This window comes from Salminus brasiliensis, chromosome 13 (assembly GCF_030463535.1).
Source record: "Salminus brasiliensis chromosome 13, fSalBra1.hap2, whole genome shotgun sequence".
Lineage (NCBI taxonomy): Eukaryota > Metazoa > Chordata > Actinopteri > Characiformes > Bryconidae > Salminus > Salminus brasiliensis.
The window spans coordinates 27,698,367-27,716,262 of NC_132890.1; the positions used below are offsets into that span (position 1 = coordinate 27,698,367).

The 17,896-nt window shown below is 40.9% G+C and overlaps 1 protein-coding gene across 9 annotated transcripts in view; it reads right to left on the reverse strand.

Annotated features, from left to right (window-relative positions):
• LOC140575472 (ryanodine receptor 1-like) overlaps positions 1-17,896 on the reverse strand; it is a 93,513-nt gene that overhangs the window by 15,081 nt on the left and 60,536 nt on the right. For 6 of the 9 annotated variants that reach the window (XM_072695819.1, XM_072695817.1, XM_072695820.1 and 3 more), the window contains 15 exons: positions 17,779-17,871; positions 13,916-14,086; positions 13,178-13,237; positions 12,965-13,099; positions 12,264-12,376; positions 12,070-12,166; positions 11,863-11,969; positions 11,693-11,744; positions 11,290-11,355; positions 7,641-7,740; positions 7,473-7,552; positions 7,167-7,243; positions 6,335-6,408; positions 5,996-6,013; positions 92-172 (listed from right to left, as the gene is read on the reverse strand). In XM_072695819.1, coding sequence (XP_072551920.1) covers positions 92-172; positions 5,996-6,013; positions 6,335-6,408; positions 7,167-7,243; positions 7,473-7,552; positions 7,641-7,740; positions 11,290-11,355; positions 11,693-11,744; positions 11,863-11,969; positions 12,070-12,166; positions 12,264-12,376; positions 12,965-13,099; positions 13,178-13,237; positions 13,916-14,086; positions 17,779-17,871 — 1,324 coding nt within the window. The remainder of the gene's footprint in view (positions 1-91; positions 173-5,995; positions 6,014-6,334; positions 6,409-7,166; positions 7,244-7,472; positions 7,553-7,640; positions 7,741-11,289; positions 11,356-11,692; positions 11,745-11,862; positions 11,970-12,069; positions 12,167-12,263; positions 12,377-12,964; positions 13,100-13,177; positions 13,238-13,915; positions 14,087-17,778; positions 17,872-17,896) is intronic. The other 3 variants (XM_072695824.1, XM_072695821.1, XM_072695816.1) reach the window with 1 other exon arrangement.

Below are 17,896 nucleotides of genomic sequence, written 5' to 3' on the forward strand. Positions count from 1 at the left end.
TGTAAATGGGGTTATAGTGTAGTTATATGGAATGTAGAATATACACATAGCTGTTTGATAACACGTTGAAACCATGATTTCTTTCACTTGCCGTTATTATGGCCCTCGCAAAGCAGCTGCAGGAAGCGGAAGAGGTCACACGTGAACTCGTCATCTGCCATGACTTTCTCATCTGCACAGGGGCACACAATACAAACACACACAAACATTACAGTCACAGGAGACTAACAGCACGACAGGATGCTTTGCTAGTGTTGAAAGAGTGTGAATGAAGGGAAGATCTTAAAGAGCCCATTTTCCTCACATTGCTGAAATGACTGATGCAAACAACTGTTAACACACTCTGTATATAAAAAGAATAAGCTGCAAAATCCATCACCGTAGTGTGTGCATTGATAGTTTTTGTGATGTCATAAAAAACAACTCAATTAATTTATCCATCTATTTAGCCTACAGGGGCTACACAGAGTTTTTATACAGACCCTAGATTACTTGTATATATCATCAAAAGTTTTAAAGCCCATTTACTACTTTATCTAAAAATGCATTTAATACTATATATATGTTTAATACTAATACATCCAGACTTCAGGAACACATACAGAATCTTTTAGTAAACTTAAAAGTGTTAAACAAACCAAAATACCCTGTGAAGCTTTTAGGCGGGCTATTATCTAGGGTGGTCCTGATGAGAGTCAGTTTCATCATTTTTTCTTAAAGTAATGACTGTATTTTATTTTTCTTAGTTGAGTAGTTCTTGCCATAATATATATTTGAATATTACTCAAATAGGGCTATTCACTGTATACCAACTCTACCTGTTCACAACACCACTGATGGTCTCAAACACACTAAGAAGGCAAGAAATTCAAGTAATAAACTCTTGACAAGGCACAGCTGTTAACTGAAAGCCATTCCAGGTGACCACCTCATGAAACTGACTGGGAAAATGCCAAGATGTGCAAAGCTGTTATCTAAGTGTTTCGTCATAGCTTGGATGACTAGTATTAATCCAAAAGGTGTGTCCAAACCTTTGACTGGTACTGTATATTAATAGAGTTTAATCTTAGTTAAGTGCATAAGTTCAGAGCCCCCGCTTCAGTAGGAGAAATTTTATACTGAGGTCATGTGACAAGATGGTCAGTTTCCAGAAGCAAGGCTGACAAAACAGATCATCTCCACGCTGTTTTAGAAAATAACGAGAGAAAGACACCAGAGGAGCGTATGCACAGGGAGCCTAAACGAGGATCACCTATTTGAAGTACATAAAACCACACAAACATAAGTTTGTATGGCTTAATGTTGACAGAAGCAGGCTTGGGATACCGGTTCAATCCCCTGGACTGCCCTGGATGGGTTATACGAGGCAGCTAAATTAAGTTGCACTGCTGCTCAGAACTATTTACAGTAAAATTACAGGATATGGGCTCTTTAAAACGAGAGACTGTGTTAATATGACATGTGTGGTGTTATAAAAATGTTGCTGAGCACTTATGCTTAGATGTCTTAACATCTATATAAAAAGAGAGAGAGAATGTTAATGTAAAACAATGCAGCATGTGAACATTTGTCTCTCTACAGCAGGGTTCTTCAGTTCTCGTCCTGGAGAGCACCAGCACTAGTCCAGCAGAAACTGTGCTGGACACTGGCCCTCCAGGACCGGAACTGAAGACCCTGCGCTGTATAGGCTGACGTATAGTAAATGCATGAGTTCAGGACTGATTATGATCACATCATAGCACACTTGATTTTCTATTAGCATGTTAGTACAACCACAAAGACCTCTCTAGGATACGTCCGTCTGTCTCTCCACCGTGCAGCAGAGCAGCAGAAAGTGAGAAGAGGAGGCAGACACCTGATTTCCGCACCTTTCTGACGGTTTATCCTCCTCCCCTCTTCCACACACACACACACGTAACACAACGGCATACACTCAACATACACAGAATACACAGCAAACAGAAAGCACACCTAGTGTGGAGCAATGAAACACTAACAGGTGGATGTCAGAGAAACATTTATATGAACAGGTATATGGACAGTATATGGGTTAGTACTGAGCACTGGAGAAAGATGTGAGCACTGAATCAATGATGAAGGATAAAGGATACGATCACAGATAAAACAGAGAAGAGCTTTGAGATCTTCTCCAACACACCAACAGAAGTACAGACAAATGGAGGACAAACACAGATACACAGCCATGCAAGACAGATCTACTGCACTCCACAAACTCTGCTGTTCAAGTTGGAAACAAAGAGAGGGGAAAGGAAGAATGAGAGTGGGAGGGCTGGGGATGAGAATCATCCCAAGACGTCTTTTAACAGATATATATGCAAAAAGGGAACCATGACTTCCATAAAAAATATCTCACTGGGTAGAACACATAGGGGGAAATCCGAACTGGAATGTTTTGATACAAATGATGAAAACAATGAAATAAAAAGTCCCAAATGAAAGCTGCTCGAAGTTTGAATGAATACAGGAAACAAACTGGAACCCAGACACATCACATATTAAAAAATGTATAAGATGCAGAAGTAAATGTACAGGATAAATATCTAAATAAAATACACAACACAAACACTCAACACAACAATTGTAAGATAGTACAGCTCATACAGACAAAAAAAGTTTAAAGGGGCCAAGAAATTGCACCTGTACTGTATTTATCTTCGCATAATTAAATAATGAGAGTTCAGTACAACTGTGAACCTCAAACACTGTCTGGCAGAGCTTGTAAAGGCATCCCCTGGATGCATATTATCACCAGACTTCTGAAGTCTCAGAGAACAGGTTTCTAAATCAATCCGACTCCTTGGGGAAAGTGCTGCCTGGGGAAAGTGTCCCTCTGGGAAAGCTAACTGTAGCCAGGCCGGGTCATCTCTCACAGCACAGAGAGACCATTAACACATTCAAAATGACAAAACATAGTTACAATGTTTTTGTTTGAACAAAGCTAGTGTATGCTATGCTATGATATCCCACGTCACAACGTCATAAAACAGACGTCATAAAACGTCAATAATAACAGAGCTTATCAGCAGCAATATGGTACTAGCCATTTTAATATAAACAGTAGATTAACAGTGTGTTCATTCATTTAAAATTGGCTCCTGCAATCAAGAAATTACTCTTTTTACAATACTGCTTTTATTCTGAATATTACAGTGGGGGAAAAAAAGTATTTAGTCAGTCACCAATTGTGCAAGTTCTCCCACTTAAAAAAATGAGAGAGGCCTGTAATTGACATCATAGGTAGACCTCAACTATGAGAGATAAAATGAGAAAAAAAATCTGAAAATGATTTTTAAAGAATTTATTTGCAAATAATGGTGGAAACAGTTGGTATGGTGTTCTTTGGATGCAACTCAGCATTCACTCTCCTCCAACGAGTTGTGTTTGTACCAAACAGTTCTACTTTGGTTTCATCTGACCATAAGACATTCCCCCAATACTCTTCTGGAACATCCAAATGCTCTCTAGCAAACTTCAGACGCGCCCGGATATGTACTGGCTTAAGCAGGGGAACACGTCTGGCACTGCAAGATCTGAGTCCCTGGCGGCGTAGTGTGTTACTGATGGTAGCCTTTGTAACGCTGGTCCCAGCTTTCTGCAGGTCATTCACTAGGTCCCCCGTGTGGTTCTGGGATTTTCTTGTGATCATTTTGACCCCACGAGCTGAGATCTTGCGTGGAGCCCCTGATCGAGGGAGATTAGCAGTGGTCTTGTAGGTCTCCCATTGTCTGATTATTGCTCCCACAGTAGATTTCTTCACACCAAGCTGCTTGCCTATTGCAGATTCAGTCTTCCCAGCCTGGTGCAGGTCTACAATTTTGTTTCTGGTGTCCTTCGACAGCTCTTCACCATAGTGAAGTTTGGAAAAATCAGACAATGTGATTTTCAGATTTTTTTTTCTCATTTTATCTCTCATAGTTGAGGTGTACCTATGATGTCAATTACAGGCCTCTCTCATTTTTTTTAAGTGGGAGAACTTGCACAATTGGTGATTGGTGGATACTTTTTTCCCCCACTGTAATATTCAGAATAAAAGCAGTATTGTAAAAAGAGTAATTTCTTGATTGTTTGAGGTTGTGGGCAGGTGTCTTTTATACTGTTAACGAGTTCAAACAGGTGCCATTAATACAGGTAATGAGTGGAGGACAGAAAAGCCTCTTAAAGAAGAAGTTACAGGTCTGTGACAGCCAGAAATCTTGCTTGTTTGTAGGTGACCAAATACTTATTTTCCACCATTATTTGCAAATACATTCTTTAAAAATCAGACAATGTGATTTTCAGATTTTTTTTCTCATTTTGTCTCTCATAGTTGAGATCTACCTAAGTGGGAGAACTTGCACAACTGGTGACTGACTAAATACTTTTTTTCCCCACTGTATAAATAAATTAGCAAAAAATAATTACTTGTTGATGTAGAGCATGAAGTTGGCCTAAAGTTTGCAAGAACAATAATAATTAGGACTAAAAATCATTTCATATGTTGATACTGATACACCAAAAGTAGGTGTGGCTAAAACCATAAAAGAGCTTAAACCAGAAACTGTGGATAGGAGGCAGATCAAGAAGTGCTATTGTTTACTACATGCATATAACGGTCATTTAGACAGTGTGCTTAATTGTTTACTGATGCTAGTAAGACTGCCTGCTTAAGAATTCTAATTTGATATTAAATGACATGGGATTTTCTACCTTGTAGTACTAAAGTTATTTGGCCTGTACCCTTACAAATACTACATGTTGATATACTGCCCTAATAATGATGATCCATTTATAAGAACAGAAATTCCACCTAGATCTAAATGGTATTTTTCGAAACTGCCACATGTTCTTCAAAACAGTGCTTACTTAACCTGTCAGATTTGTCCTAAGGATCATCAGGCAAGTCTGAAAATTACACTACATATCCAAAAGTTCAGACACCCCTTCTTATGGGTCAATTTACATACTTTGAATTCAAAAGTAGACACTATGTAGCAGCACATACCCAAAGCTAAGCAAGGCAAGCTCCCCAGCACTGGGCTATGGAGAACCATATAATGGAAACATGATTCATGATTTCAAAAGAAATGTTGGCTGAGCAGGTGTCTAAAAACCTTTGGACTATGTAGCACACAGCAGTTACAAATATAAATACTCCTATTTTCAGCATATCATTACATTTCTGCATGAAAGGGAAAGTCATTTCTGTAGAACATATTTGGATAACATTCGGGTTTAGCAAAGTTCCAGGTTCTTGCTGATCAATATTAACCTACTAATGAACAAATCAACAAGTGATGGATCAACATAAAAAAAAGATAAGAAAAGAGCAGAGTCATGGGCAAGACCAATACGCTTCCCCCCTAGCTTCTTCTAAAGTTCCCATGACAACTCATTATTTGAAAGAAATTCAAATAATGTTTGGTGGCTCATTTTTATGGTTTTGGGAGTCTGCAACTGCAATTCATTTCATGGTTTAGGTGACACGTCACCACAGGTCTCTGTGATTTGCTCAGAGAAAACTGATTGGAAAAGAGAAGACACTGGTCTTTCTTTCCTCACAATCAGTCATCAGTCAGAGAGGGTTGGAGGTACAGTAGATCTGTGACACAGCACTCAAGGGCCAAAGAAACTTTTCAGTCATTGCTAACGAGACTAAAAGAGGAGGTCACATGGAGGCAACCAGACACAAATGGTAAACATGTTCTAATGGCTGCAGCAGGGCTAGACCACACAAGCAGACCTGCTTAGAACTAAATGTGAATTAAATATCATAAATGAAGCTCCAGTCTCAGTGAATTCTTTAAATACTACAGTTAAAGCAAGTGCCATTGTGACAATGACTGAAGAATTTTCTTTTAGTTTCCCTTGAATGCGAAATGAAATGCAGGTAAACTACACATCAAAACAGAAAAAAGAGCTGAGAAAAGGGAGAAGACAGGAAGAGATGGGACAGAAAGAGAGGAAGAAGATTAAGATATAGACAGGAATTATTTACCCCGTTCTAGCTTGATATCTGAGAACCGAGAAGGGAGCAAACAGGAGAGCAGAGATGAATGACACATACAATCCATTTGTTCAGTAGGGAACTACGTGTATAACATTCACACATTATACAGAGGCACTAACTCCTGTAGGTCAAAAACATGGGTGCAATAATCATACTGATGTCAACATGACATTGCAGCAATTTACAAAAGTACAATCCAGTGATCAGTGATCACAGAGACCAGCATGTAGCTGCTGATCTGTTGTGTGCACAGCAGCATGTCTATGTAATGCATTCACATGACCAAGCAGAAAGATATATACACAGTTATAGCCAGAGCTGACTTACTTGTGCCCTCTTCTGAAACCATTCCAAGCCCTTCTGCCTTGTTTTGTCTCTCAAATGCATTCAGGTCCAGAACACTGCAAGACAGACAATCATGTTCAAATTTAGGCTGCAACCAGTTTTCTGTCTAGAAAATCTTATTTATTTTCAAAGTATATCATGGTATCACACATGAAAGTTAGCATTAACAATATGAATAGGAGTGTACACTATATGGACAAATGTATTGGGACACCTGCTCGTTAATTGTTTCATTACAAAAATGTTGAAAAATGAGTTTTTTTTTCTCCTTTTGATTTGTTTGAACTGTCTCTACTGTCCAAGCAAGGCTTTCTGCGAGATTGTGGAGCATTGCTATGAAAATTTGATTGCATTTAGCACCACAGGCGTTACTGAGGTCATTACTGATGTTGTATGATCACCACCCCACCTCATTACCAACTCCCCAACTCATCCCAAAAGTACTGGATGGAGCACCAACCATCATTCCAGAGAACATCCTCTTGTGTTGTGAAGTTAACTCTGCTAACATTAAATAGCCTGTTGGAATTTTGGGTTAGCACAGCTAGCTAGTTTATGATCAGTGTCCACAGCAGGTTCAGGATACGACCACAAACCATTTGATACGGAATGACTAGGAATTCTACACAAAGGCAGAAGAAACTAACTCTGTGGCATGGAACAATAAGCTGAATAATACATTATATATCAAACATATTAGTACAAATATAGCTGAAACCTGAGAAGCAATATCATGGTAAACGAGAATAGACACTGCATCATCCAGCAGTGCTAAATGAGTGCTTAACAATGAGAGTCAGGAGAGGTTACCTACCTGCAGGTCTGCATTAGAGCCTGCAGGCTCAGGAAGAAGCCCACATCCTTTTTATCCTTCAGGTAATCCAGCATTCTCTGTAACAAGCATAGAAGTACAGGGGCACAGTGAAAACGCTCTTATTCACTGAAAAGCGTTAGATGTGCTAAAAGAGAAAATATCTAACTGGGCAGTGCAGGCATGTTCTCATGTTCTGCCTTATACATTATTGGGATAAATGAAATGTCAGGAAACATTTGGAGTGATTTCAGAACATGAAATGCTGAATGAATTCTGAAGAGTGACAAGCTGCAACCCAAAGCTAACCTGCTGGACGTCACAGTTGCCTCCGTTGAGGATGGAGATGCCCAGTTTGAGAGTGGAAGATACCATGGCTCCGGGTTCACCTGAGAGAGGACAGTAATTTTAGCTCTGAACACTTGGAGAGACTCTAAAGCTCTCCTACAAAATTGTTTCACGTGTGTGTTTGTGTACCTTTGCAGGCACCGATCATCTGCAGGACCATCTCTGCTGCTCCGCGGTCATGCAGACGGGACTGCTGGTATAGAAGCCTCTGCTTCTCCATCTCCTTCTCCTATTCACCCGAGAGCGTAACAGTACAGTGAGCCAGTCGCCTGGGCCAACATCCCCTAACCCCACATTCGCACACACACTCACTCACTTATCCTGAATGCTACTAATGCTGCTTTTAAGGACGATCACCTACTTGTGTTTGTTTTATTTATTATTGAACTGCCTTTGATAAATCTGAAAGTATCTGTACATATTACATAATAAAAAAAAACCTTCATCATTTCTGCATTTAAAATACTGTGACAATTTCCCACAAGTCATGTAAAGCTAATCATCCACTTCTTATAAGCTGCTGTCACTGAAGAATGAGGCGTTTGGAAAACCCTCTTATCCAGAGCGACTTAAAAAAGTGCTTCACTCTTTACTCAGAAAATAGTTTGTATAGGCTAGAATCCAAAAGACACATCTAAGCTTAGACGCTACGAAATACAAGTCAGTATGGATACCTGGATACACAACACTCAAAATGCATTACACCTGAATTTCAAACAAATTAAGTAAGCCACGAGTACAGTGCTAATTCAAGTACTTTGAAAGAGATGGGTCTCTTGGGCGCACCCCAAAAAAGCAAGAACAAATATCCCCTTTTCAGTCATGCATGACTGTGGCATCTTGGGTCAGCACTTAGACAGCTGTGCCACTTGGAAGCCATGAAACAGATTTGTCTTGGTATAATGCACAATCCTTATACTAATCTCCTAAATTCTAACAAATACATTGTAAAAAGAAAATGATGCTCTAATATTTCTGAATAAATAAATCTTTTGTAGGATCATTATTTTTCACCAATTATCTGCATCTACTGAATTGTATCGAATTTGGACCTCAGAATCCAACATGGTCTCGAAACTAAAGCCGTGTATCGCTACGCCCCCTAGTCTTAAAGCACTTTTACCTTCAGCAATCTGACTGTCTAAACAATTCTCACTCACTCACGCACACACTCTCTCTTCCCCATAAACATGAGTGGTATTAGTGATAAGGTTGTTATTTGAGCTGCTCACGTTTGCTGACAGGCAGAAACGTTTGACTACAGCAAAGAGCCCTACTCCTCCTGAGCACAGCCTGCTCTTCACTTCCCTTCACTCTACAGCTGGGTGCTGCACTTTCTTACAGGCCTGTGGCCCTCTAACTGCTACTCTACAGACAGCAGGGGCTGCCATAAGAAAAGCTTCTTTAAAAAATAGCTAAAATTAATTAATATATAAATAAACATTATGACTTAAATATTAAGCAACTAAGACACTTAAGGTAGAAAAATAAATAATACAAATACAGAAAAATTGGAATAGTTGCACTTTGGATACAGTTATATAATTCTGTTGACAAAAGAGATGACACATAAAGGTAACACACCCACCCACCATGCACGCTGGAAATTATTCTTACCCACCCGAAAAAAGCACCCAAGCATTCTACCCCTACCCCCCACCCACCCACTAAAGCCACACCCTCCCACCCTCCCACGTAAGCCTATATGTGAGATAGAGATCACACTCTGATAAGCAGAGGGTGTCTGTATTTCTCTGGGATACTGTGGGTGCATGTGAATGTGAGGAAGAGGAAGAAAAGAGTGTGTGTCTGACTGACTGTGCAGGCTTTTACTGTAGTTCTGGGTGAGTACAGAGAGGGAGACTGGTTGGAGAATCCAATTAGAAATAAAGACATGAAGACGTGGTATGACACATGAGATTATGACAAAAACGCCTGATACCAATCCAGAGCAAAGTTTTCTTAGTTTGCAAAATCTCTTTTACTAATGTGAAACTGATTAAAGTTTTAGACACTTGAGCTTTGAAGTCATGTTTAAAAGGAGTGAATGTATCAGGTTAGATACACTTTATGTCCAAATTTGCCCTGGCACTGTACTGTACTGTCTGTGCACAATAAGACTAATCATGCCTATCTGCTTATTTGTCTACTTACCTACCTGTATGACTATCTATCTATCTACATACCTAGCTGCTTATTTGTCTACCTGCCTACCTACCTACCCGTATGCTTGTCTATCTATCTATCTATCTATCTATCTATCTATCCATCTATCTATCTACCTACCTACCTAGTTGCTTATTCGTCTACCTACCTACCTGTATGACTATCTATCTGTCAACCTGTGTGACAAATATCTGTCTAACTACACAAATCTACACATATCTATCTCTCCATAGAAAAGCACTGCAAATTCAATGGGATGCTCTAGAGCAGCCAGTGATAAGCATTGGCTAGAGGAGCACAAAGCCCCCAGCACTGGCCTATAAAGCAGTGGCACTGTGTTCTCTATTGGCATGAGTTGGAGTTATGCTATCCAACCTCCAACTTCCAGTGCCATCCATTTTAATACTCTTCATTTCAGATGAAGAAAAGCTGGTTTATCAGGTGTTTAGAAGCATTTGGACATATAGTGCATCAGTGGAGATATTAAACAACTTGAATGCCTGGATTGGAACCAAGTCTAAACAGTTCGAGTTAATGTGTTCAGTAGTTAAGTAATGGAGTTAGAGACCAAGGGGTGCTGGTGGAAAACCGGGGCAGGCAGTACACATACAGGAAAGGCTGAGTCTGGAGAGGTGGGACTGCTATTGTATTAGGGGAACAGTTAAGGGAACTTGTGTGAGTTGCGGTTTGAGTATATGAGAATGTGTTTGTACACAAACTCACACACACAAACACACATACTATCTAATACTAAGCATGTTAAACTCCATGTTTTAGAGGACAACAATGCAGGTTGTCTGGGAATGGTTATAGGAGATAGTCGTCAAACTAGATATCGAAATAGTATCAATGTTTAGCATCCCAGGAGAGGTTTAGTGTAAATACGAGATACAGGCATTAGTGTCCTCTATGAAGAAAAAAAGCAATGAATAATGCTGTCCATGAGCACATCACACCAATGTCTGCTTATTTCACTCTGATCCTGATCTGGCCAATTTCTGGTCAGTGATGTGCTCCACATGTCTTGTTTGTTTTGTAATTATTTGTTCACGCTTTGCTTCCATCTCTCTGCACTCGCTCTGGTCATGCACAGAAGACGTGTGACGTAGATACACCATGAAAACAGAGGACAAGGACTCAAAAGGTAGAATCCAGCAAAGGTGTGCACAAGTCAGTCCACAACATAAAGACAGTGGTGCAAGGGAGGAAAAAAACCCAGAAAAGGTAAATAGATATAGAAATGATAGAGAAGAGATAAAGAAATACAGAGGGAAGACAATACAGAAAAAAGAAAGAATGCAAAGAAAAAAAAGAGAAACAAAGAAGACAAGAGAAAGAAAGGAAGATTAAAAAGAAAGTAGAAAGAAATGAAGAAAAGAAAGAGAAAGAGAAAGAAAGGAAGAAAAAAGAAAATAAAAAAACAAAGATGTTGAAATATGAACAAAATCTGAAAGAAAGAAAGAAAAGAAAGCCTGTAGGGGGTCTAGGGGCAGGGGTGTGCAGGTGCAGTGGTCAGTGTGGTCACGTCACTCAGTGGAGGGAGCTGTAGCTGCTCCTCTGTGTCCCTTAGCCCCAGCCCCCGGACCCCCCATACCATCTCTGTCTGTCGCACCTCAAAGGATAGCTCCTCGCCCCCCTCATCCTCTCCCCCTTCGTCCTCCTCACCAATGTGACAGCTCTGCAGGAGGACAACCATGTTAACAACTTATGCTGGACCATGTGAACAGATCAGCATCATCACAGTTCAGCCCAGTTTGGAGATTTCCTTGGTTTAAAGTAGTAGCAACCAAACCTGCCTCCAACACTAATCAGCACAACTAGATTAATTTATTTACTAACTTCAGAAGTTCTTGATTAGCTGACAGAAGTGTGCTGGATTTGGGTTGGAGGTGACAGGGTTGGGTTGTGAAAACCTCTCCTAAACCCAACAGACAAGCTGAATCAAGGAAATCACCAGACTGTGGCCCCTCAGTACTGGATGTAGGTACTCCTAGAACATATGAGATCCCACTCACCTTTGCCATAATATCAGCATATGCCATGTAGAGATGATCTACATCGAGTTTGCTGCAGTGAAGACAATATCAGGCATAACTTAGAGATATAGGTCTTGGGGAACCACAACCATTAGAACAGTGTTCCTGTACATCCGTAAAAGCATCTTCATCTGGTATAAAGGCCTTACGTCTTTTCAGTGAGAGCTGTGCGGCTGAAATGAAGGATTAGCTGATGCAGGGGGTCTGGCTTTGCTTCTGTCTCCTCTTCTTCCTCTTCCTCCTCCTCCAGAGTTTTCTACATAAACCAATTACAAAACTTTGTCACAACCAGCACAAGGTAAAGGTGAAATGTAGACAAATGTGAAGGTCAGATGAGAGGAAAAATGCAGACTCACGGATAAATCATCGATCATCTTGTCTTCAAATGAGTAGCCCTCATTTTCTAACCAGTTGCGCTTGTACCCGTCCAGGAACATATTGGATCCCCGGTGTCTGGAGGGAAAGGACGAGTGAGTAAGTAAGCAAACCACTGGCTGTGCCTTTATAGCATGCAGTTATAGCAGTGAGTGCAAATGTGTGCTAAAAAAACCTGGGGATGTTGTAGAGGGGTGTCATCCTGAAACAGGCCACAACGGCCCTCCGGCGCTGTTTGGACAGCAGCTTGTGCCAAACCATTTTCTTGGATTTGTAAGGGTGTTCAGTCTGAGAGAAAAAGTTGAAAAAGATGAAGACCAGTGAGAGAGGGAAGTGAAAGGTGATCACATCTAGAACTTAAAAAGTGCTAGATGGTTGCTATGATATCCCAGGTGGTTGTAATGGTGTTGCTAAGAGCTTACTAGATGTGTGCTGTAGTAATGGTTGGTGTGGCGCAACAGATAACACCACCACCTACCATTGCGTTACAACAACACCATGTGGGAGACCAGGGTTCGATTCCCGGTCTGGGTGACTATGCTGCGCTACACCAATAAGAGTCCCTGGGCAAGACTCCTAACACTACATTGGCCCACCTCTGTAATATGAGTAACCTTGTAAGTCGCTCTGGATAAGAGCGTCTGCTAAATGCCATAAATGTAAATGTAAATGTAATGCTAGGTGGGTGCTATGGTATTCTAGGCATTTGCTACAATGTCTCAGGTGGTTGCTAGGGTCTCACCAAGTGGCACAATATCACTGAACAATCTGGTGTTATTAATTACTGTTGTATTGTTACTCCTAACTCCTGACTGCCTTTATATGTGTATGTACGTGTGTACAGTATATATGAACATGTGAGTGTTTATTCCTTACCACTTCAATGTGGTACAGCACAGCAGAAACCTCCTGTACTCTCTTCACAACTTTCTCTGGGTTTTCAGCATCTTCCGCCTTGCCTGAAGTTTCCTTATACAGAGCCATCTGCCAACGCATTGAGGGGTCCTCCACCTGCACAGAAAGCGAAAGTGAAGAGAGGCACATGTAAACGCTTTTCCCGCTCCTGCTCAAACGGACCTCTGACCTCACCTTGCCTTGCAGATGCAGGTTATTCTGCAGGAATTCCCTCACTTCTTCATCTGTGTCTTTCTGTAAGAAGATCACAAAAGATATCAAGAACCACGGCAGGTGGAAATCTGAAAAGCACAAAGATGGATTCACAGATGGTGTGATGTCATTTCTTTTTGTGCAATCCCGATGTTGAAACCTTAAGGATTGGTACATACCACTAACATGCCAGTTTTCTCCCTAATTTAGTCATTGTCAATTCCCACCCATTACCTAAGACTCCCCTTAACTCACAATGTCACCAGTGCTGGGAGCTGGAAAGGCTTGCATGTGATTCGTCCAGCTCAGCATGCTTGGAGGAGAACACTAACTGCCTATTGTGTTACATTAGCCCCTGCTGACTAGGACTGCAATGGGGGATATTCTACCCACTCAGAGAAAGCGAGGCCAATTATATTCTCTCTGACTGCCCGCCAAGGATGGCTGTGGAATCGCAGGGGACCGATGATACTGTCAACACTTCTGCCATCCGCCAGTTGTGCCACGCGCCAGCCAAAATGGGCCATTTAACTAACCCACAGAAGTAAATACAAAGCTAAACAACGTGATATCACACAAAATGTGTGTGTGCAATCTGATCCAGCATATTGACCCTAAACCCAACCCCATCAATAACGATATGCCATCTGTAATTGGGTCACTTGGGAACACAAAAACAAAATCTAAATTCACTACTTTATTACTATATTTCTTCAGTACCAGAGAGTAGCGGATCTTGGCCAAGTTTATGAGCTCTTGGTCTGCAGGGGAACACATATTCAGACCAATGGGCAGCAGTTTCTTCAGAGCTGCTACGATCAGTGATGTCTGCACAGAGTAGCGGTCTCCGCGCCGCTTCTTCTTGGTACGTTCCGCATCGGCACCCCCACCCTAAAAAAGACTCAGCAGAGTTAGACTGCACCATGGTTATTCCTGGTGGGAGATATAGGATGCACTGGCAAAAAAGGTAGAAAGGGGGGAAACTGAGGTCGTTCAAAGAAAAAAAAAAACTGCATACTTACCTGAACAGAGAAACAACATTTGTACAGTTGGCTTATTTTTCCACTCTATTTTTTTTAATCTAGGTCAACTTAAAATGATAAAGTAACTGGTTACAGAGTGTTTCTGAGTTAATGTTTTGAGTTAACGTTTTTGAGTTGGTTGTCAAGAGTTCTTCTAAATGACATTTTTTGCATTTTAGTCAACAATACATTTAGAGGTGGGCTTCAAAAACAGGTTAGGCCTCCCCTCACATGACATTCTCAGACTGGGAGGCTTTTGACAGCAGACTGCTTGAGCATGTGCTGGGATTTGTACTTATGACCCCCCACACTTGATGAGATTGTAGATGGTTTCACATCTCTGAGTGGTACCATTTTCTAACTGCCTACGTGTCAAGAGACAGGATATCATAAGTTCAAATCCCATCAACACCACAGCCCTACATGTGATAGGGGACGTCCTAAACTGCAGGTGAGAATATAACTTAACAACAGAGTTAACAAATTGTGGAGTGGGAACACAGACTTAAACAATATTCAGTGAATTTCAGCTGCAGCTCATTTACTAATGTTTTTGAGGCTCAACCTAAACTGTATTGTTGACCAAACTGAGAAGTAGAACTAACAAATGTGAGTTAGGACTAAACTGAGTTGAGTTAACTGAGAAAACGCTCTGTAATCATTTGAGGTTGGCCTGGCTATATTTTTCATGATGTTCCACTGACAGACTATAAAATATAGTATCTTTTAAAAAAAAAAAATCGGGGAGATTTGAGTTGTGGGAATATTTAACTGAACTTTTGGATTGGTAAATCAGTGTGGGTAAAAGGGGGGAGGGGTGTGGGGTTCGAGAGTCTATAGGAGAAACAGATATCATAGAAGAATCATGCTCGGGAGGCAAACATTAAACTTAAACACTATAATTCCGCCAGGGAGTGTTAGGTCTGGAATAACAGGTAGGGGGCAGTGTTGCTATAGTGAGAGACCTGTCTATGCACACACAATGCAGTCCCATTTGTTAGTATTGTGACGTAGCCCACTGTAAACCAGCACAGCACACTACAACCAGCACCAGGCTAAGGGGCCTCCTCCATCACCCCTCAGCTCTCACGCATCCAAACACATGCATTCCACTGCTGCTGTTTCAGGACTTCATTAATGACTGTTATCTGCTGCCGTTAGAATTCCCTCTGGCCAGTGTGTGGATGTGAGAGAAAAGAAAAGGGAATCATTGGTGAGCAGATAACAGGTGATGATTCAGTAATGACCGTCCTACAGTGCAGGAGTGGACGCATGATTTTGAGGCCTACAGTTGGTACACAACCATAGATAGGGACATTTTCAGGGACTGGGCATGTGAGTTGGGTGGCATCAATGAGTGAGTGAGTTGGGTGACATATAGATATGAATCTTTCATCTACAGTCATGTGAAAAAATGATGACATCTCATTATTTATTTATTTCTGTTTAACAATGGACATATAACTTCTTAATCTTTTTTCAAACAACATTTATAGATGATATTTCTCCCTTTGACTGAAATAAGCTCAATTAGACGTTTGGTATCAACTGGGAGAAAGTATTTCCCACTTATTTCTGCAGAATTTATTTAGCTCTGTGATGGTTAAGGGGTTTCTTGCATGCACACCCCATAGCACATCAATAGGATCAATAAGATAGGATTCAGGCTTTGACTTGATCATTCCAAAACTCTCCATTGCTATCTTTTAAGCCATTCCTTGGTGAATTAACTAAAATGTAGTAGATCATCATCATGTTACATGGCCCATCTCCACTTCAGCTTCAGTTTGTGGATGGATGGTTTCACATTTTCCTCTGACTTTTCCCCACCCACACTACACCTGAATTCACACCCATCCTGTGCCTTTTGTAAAGAAAATTAAACATTTAGATTATGTCAAACCTGTATATTTGCTGTGCAATTGTGCCAAATGCTGTGTTTTTTGTTACTGTGCCCAAAAAATTAAACCTCTGCTCCAGACGTCCTGGTCTTTAGTGTTCTCTCACAAAATTTAGCCTGGCATGTTGTACACTATTTTGCGGAAAGTGGAACAGCTGGATTTTTAAAGATCTTTTTCAATTCCCATAAGCATCAACAGCATTCTTTCCAAAGGCCTCTGAGAGCTCGTTGGATCTTATTTAACAATCAAGAGCAAACCAAGCTAAAGGTCTGAGGTTTGACATTTTAGTAGTATGGGGTGCCTCACACATTTTATTTAGCATAATTTGCACTTTTATTAATTACATTTGACATATATATTCAGCTACAGTACCTCCTCTCTCAATATTCAAATGAAGATCAGATGTCCACATTTAGATTTTAATGGTGTGCCCTAATTGTTTCACATGACTGTATTAGTTGATCAACAGGGAGTTTCTCTTTAACTGAATTAGAATGGAGGGAAGTCAGTAGGAGCTGGGATTATATGAATGTGATTAAATCAATGTGATTAAATCAATGAGAACCATGTCCCCCCTACAAAAAACAACACATGGTCAATGATGCAATATCTTCTTGTCTTCCTCAGTACTGAGTAATGTGATTACGACGGGAAATGGTGCATTTTCAGTAGACAAGAGAAGAGGGGGGTTAAGGGGGCCCCCTGTAAGGGAGCCTCATCACCGCGACTTCAAAAACAGTCAACAACAAACAACCAGAGAAAGAGCAGTAAAATAATAAAGGAGAGAATGAGTAAGAGAAAGAGGACAAGGAAGAGACAAAAGAGATTCTGCATTGAGTTGCAGCAAACATGACCCAGCAAGTGGCAAACCCATCAAACTGGCAGGACAATGGGACTCGGGCCCAGCAGCAAAACGGCAGCTGAACAGAGTGCCATGAACCTGATCCTGCTAACTAGGGCTGAGAGCTTTCATCAAACACCTTACAAAGCAACATTACACACACTGGCAGTGAATAGTGCTATACATTAAAGTACAGGACTGATTAAAGCAAATTGCCTTAAATGAAACTTAATTTACATATTTCACTGAAGGGAAAAATACTGTTGGTGTTGGCATGCATGTCAGTATGTCTCAGTGTGCCAGTGTGTGTAGGAGTTTGATATGGAAAGCCTCGGCACTGGGGGTGCCATGCGATCAGCACAGCCTTGTCGTGCAGAAACGTGGTCTAACCTCTCCGTCCCCAGCCTAGAGAACCCACCAGGACAGAACACAGAGAGAAACAGCTCTGTTAACATCTCGGCTCCGGTGTATCCACAGCCCTGCCCATCCAGCTAACAACCCCACCCTCACAGGAGGGTCAGACAAAACAACGGCAGAAAACAACAGCAGCAAAAAATACACCAACAACAACAACAAAAAAACGCTGCCCCAAAGATGACCAAAACTTCATGAATATAAAAAAAAACTACACAAAGTAAAGCAAGCAGATGATGAAAAAAGAAAGCTGTGCCAAACTACTTTTAAGACCATAGCTTACTTTTCAAAATGAGCTAAAACAAAAACAGAAAACGTCACATTTTAGCTGAATGCATCAGACAGTTAGAATTGTAGAATTGAGTTCAGGGAATTGTGCCTTCTAGCCATCACTGCAAACCTCACCTTGCTCATCTTGCTCTTGCTGTCAGCCGTGAGGAAGGACATGTTATTAATCTCATTCATCACCACAAAGTTCTGCTCCTCACGCTTAAAGTTCTGGGGAAGAGAGTGGCACAAAACA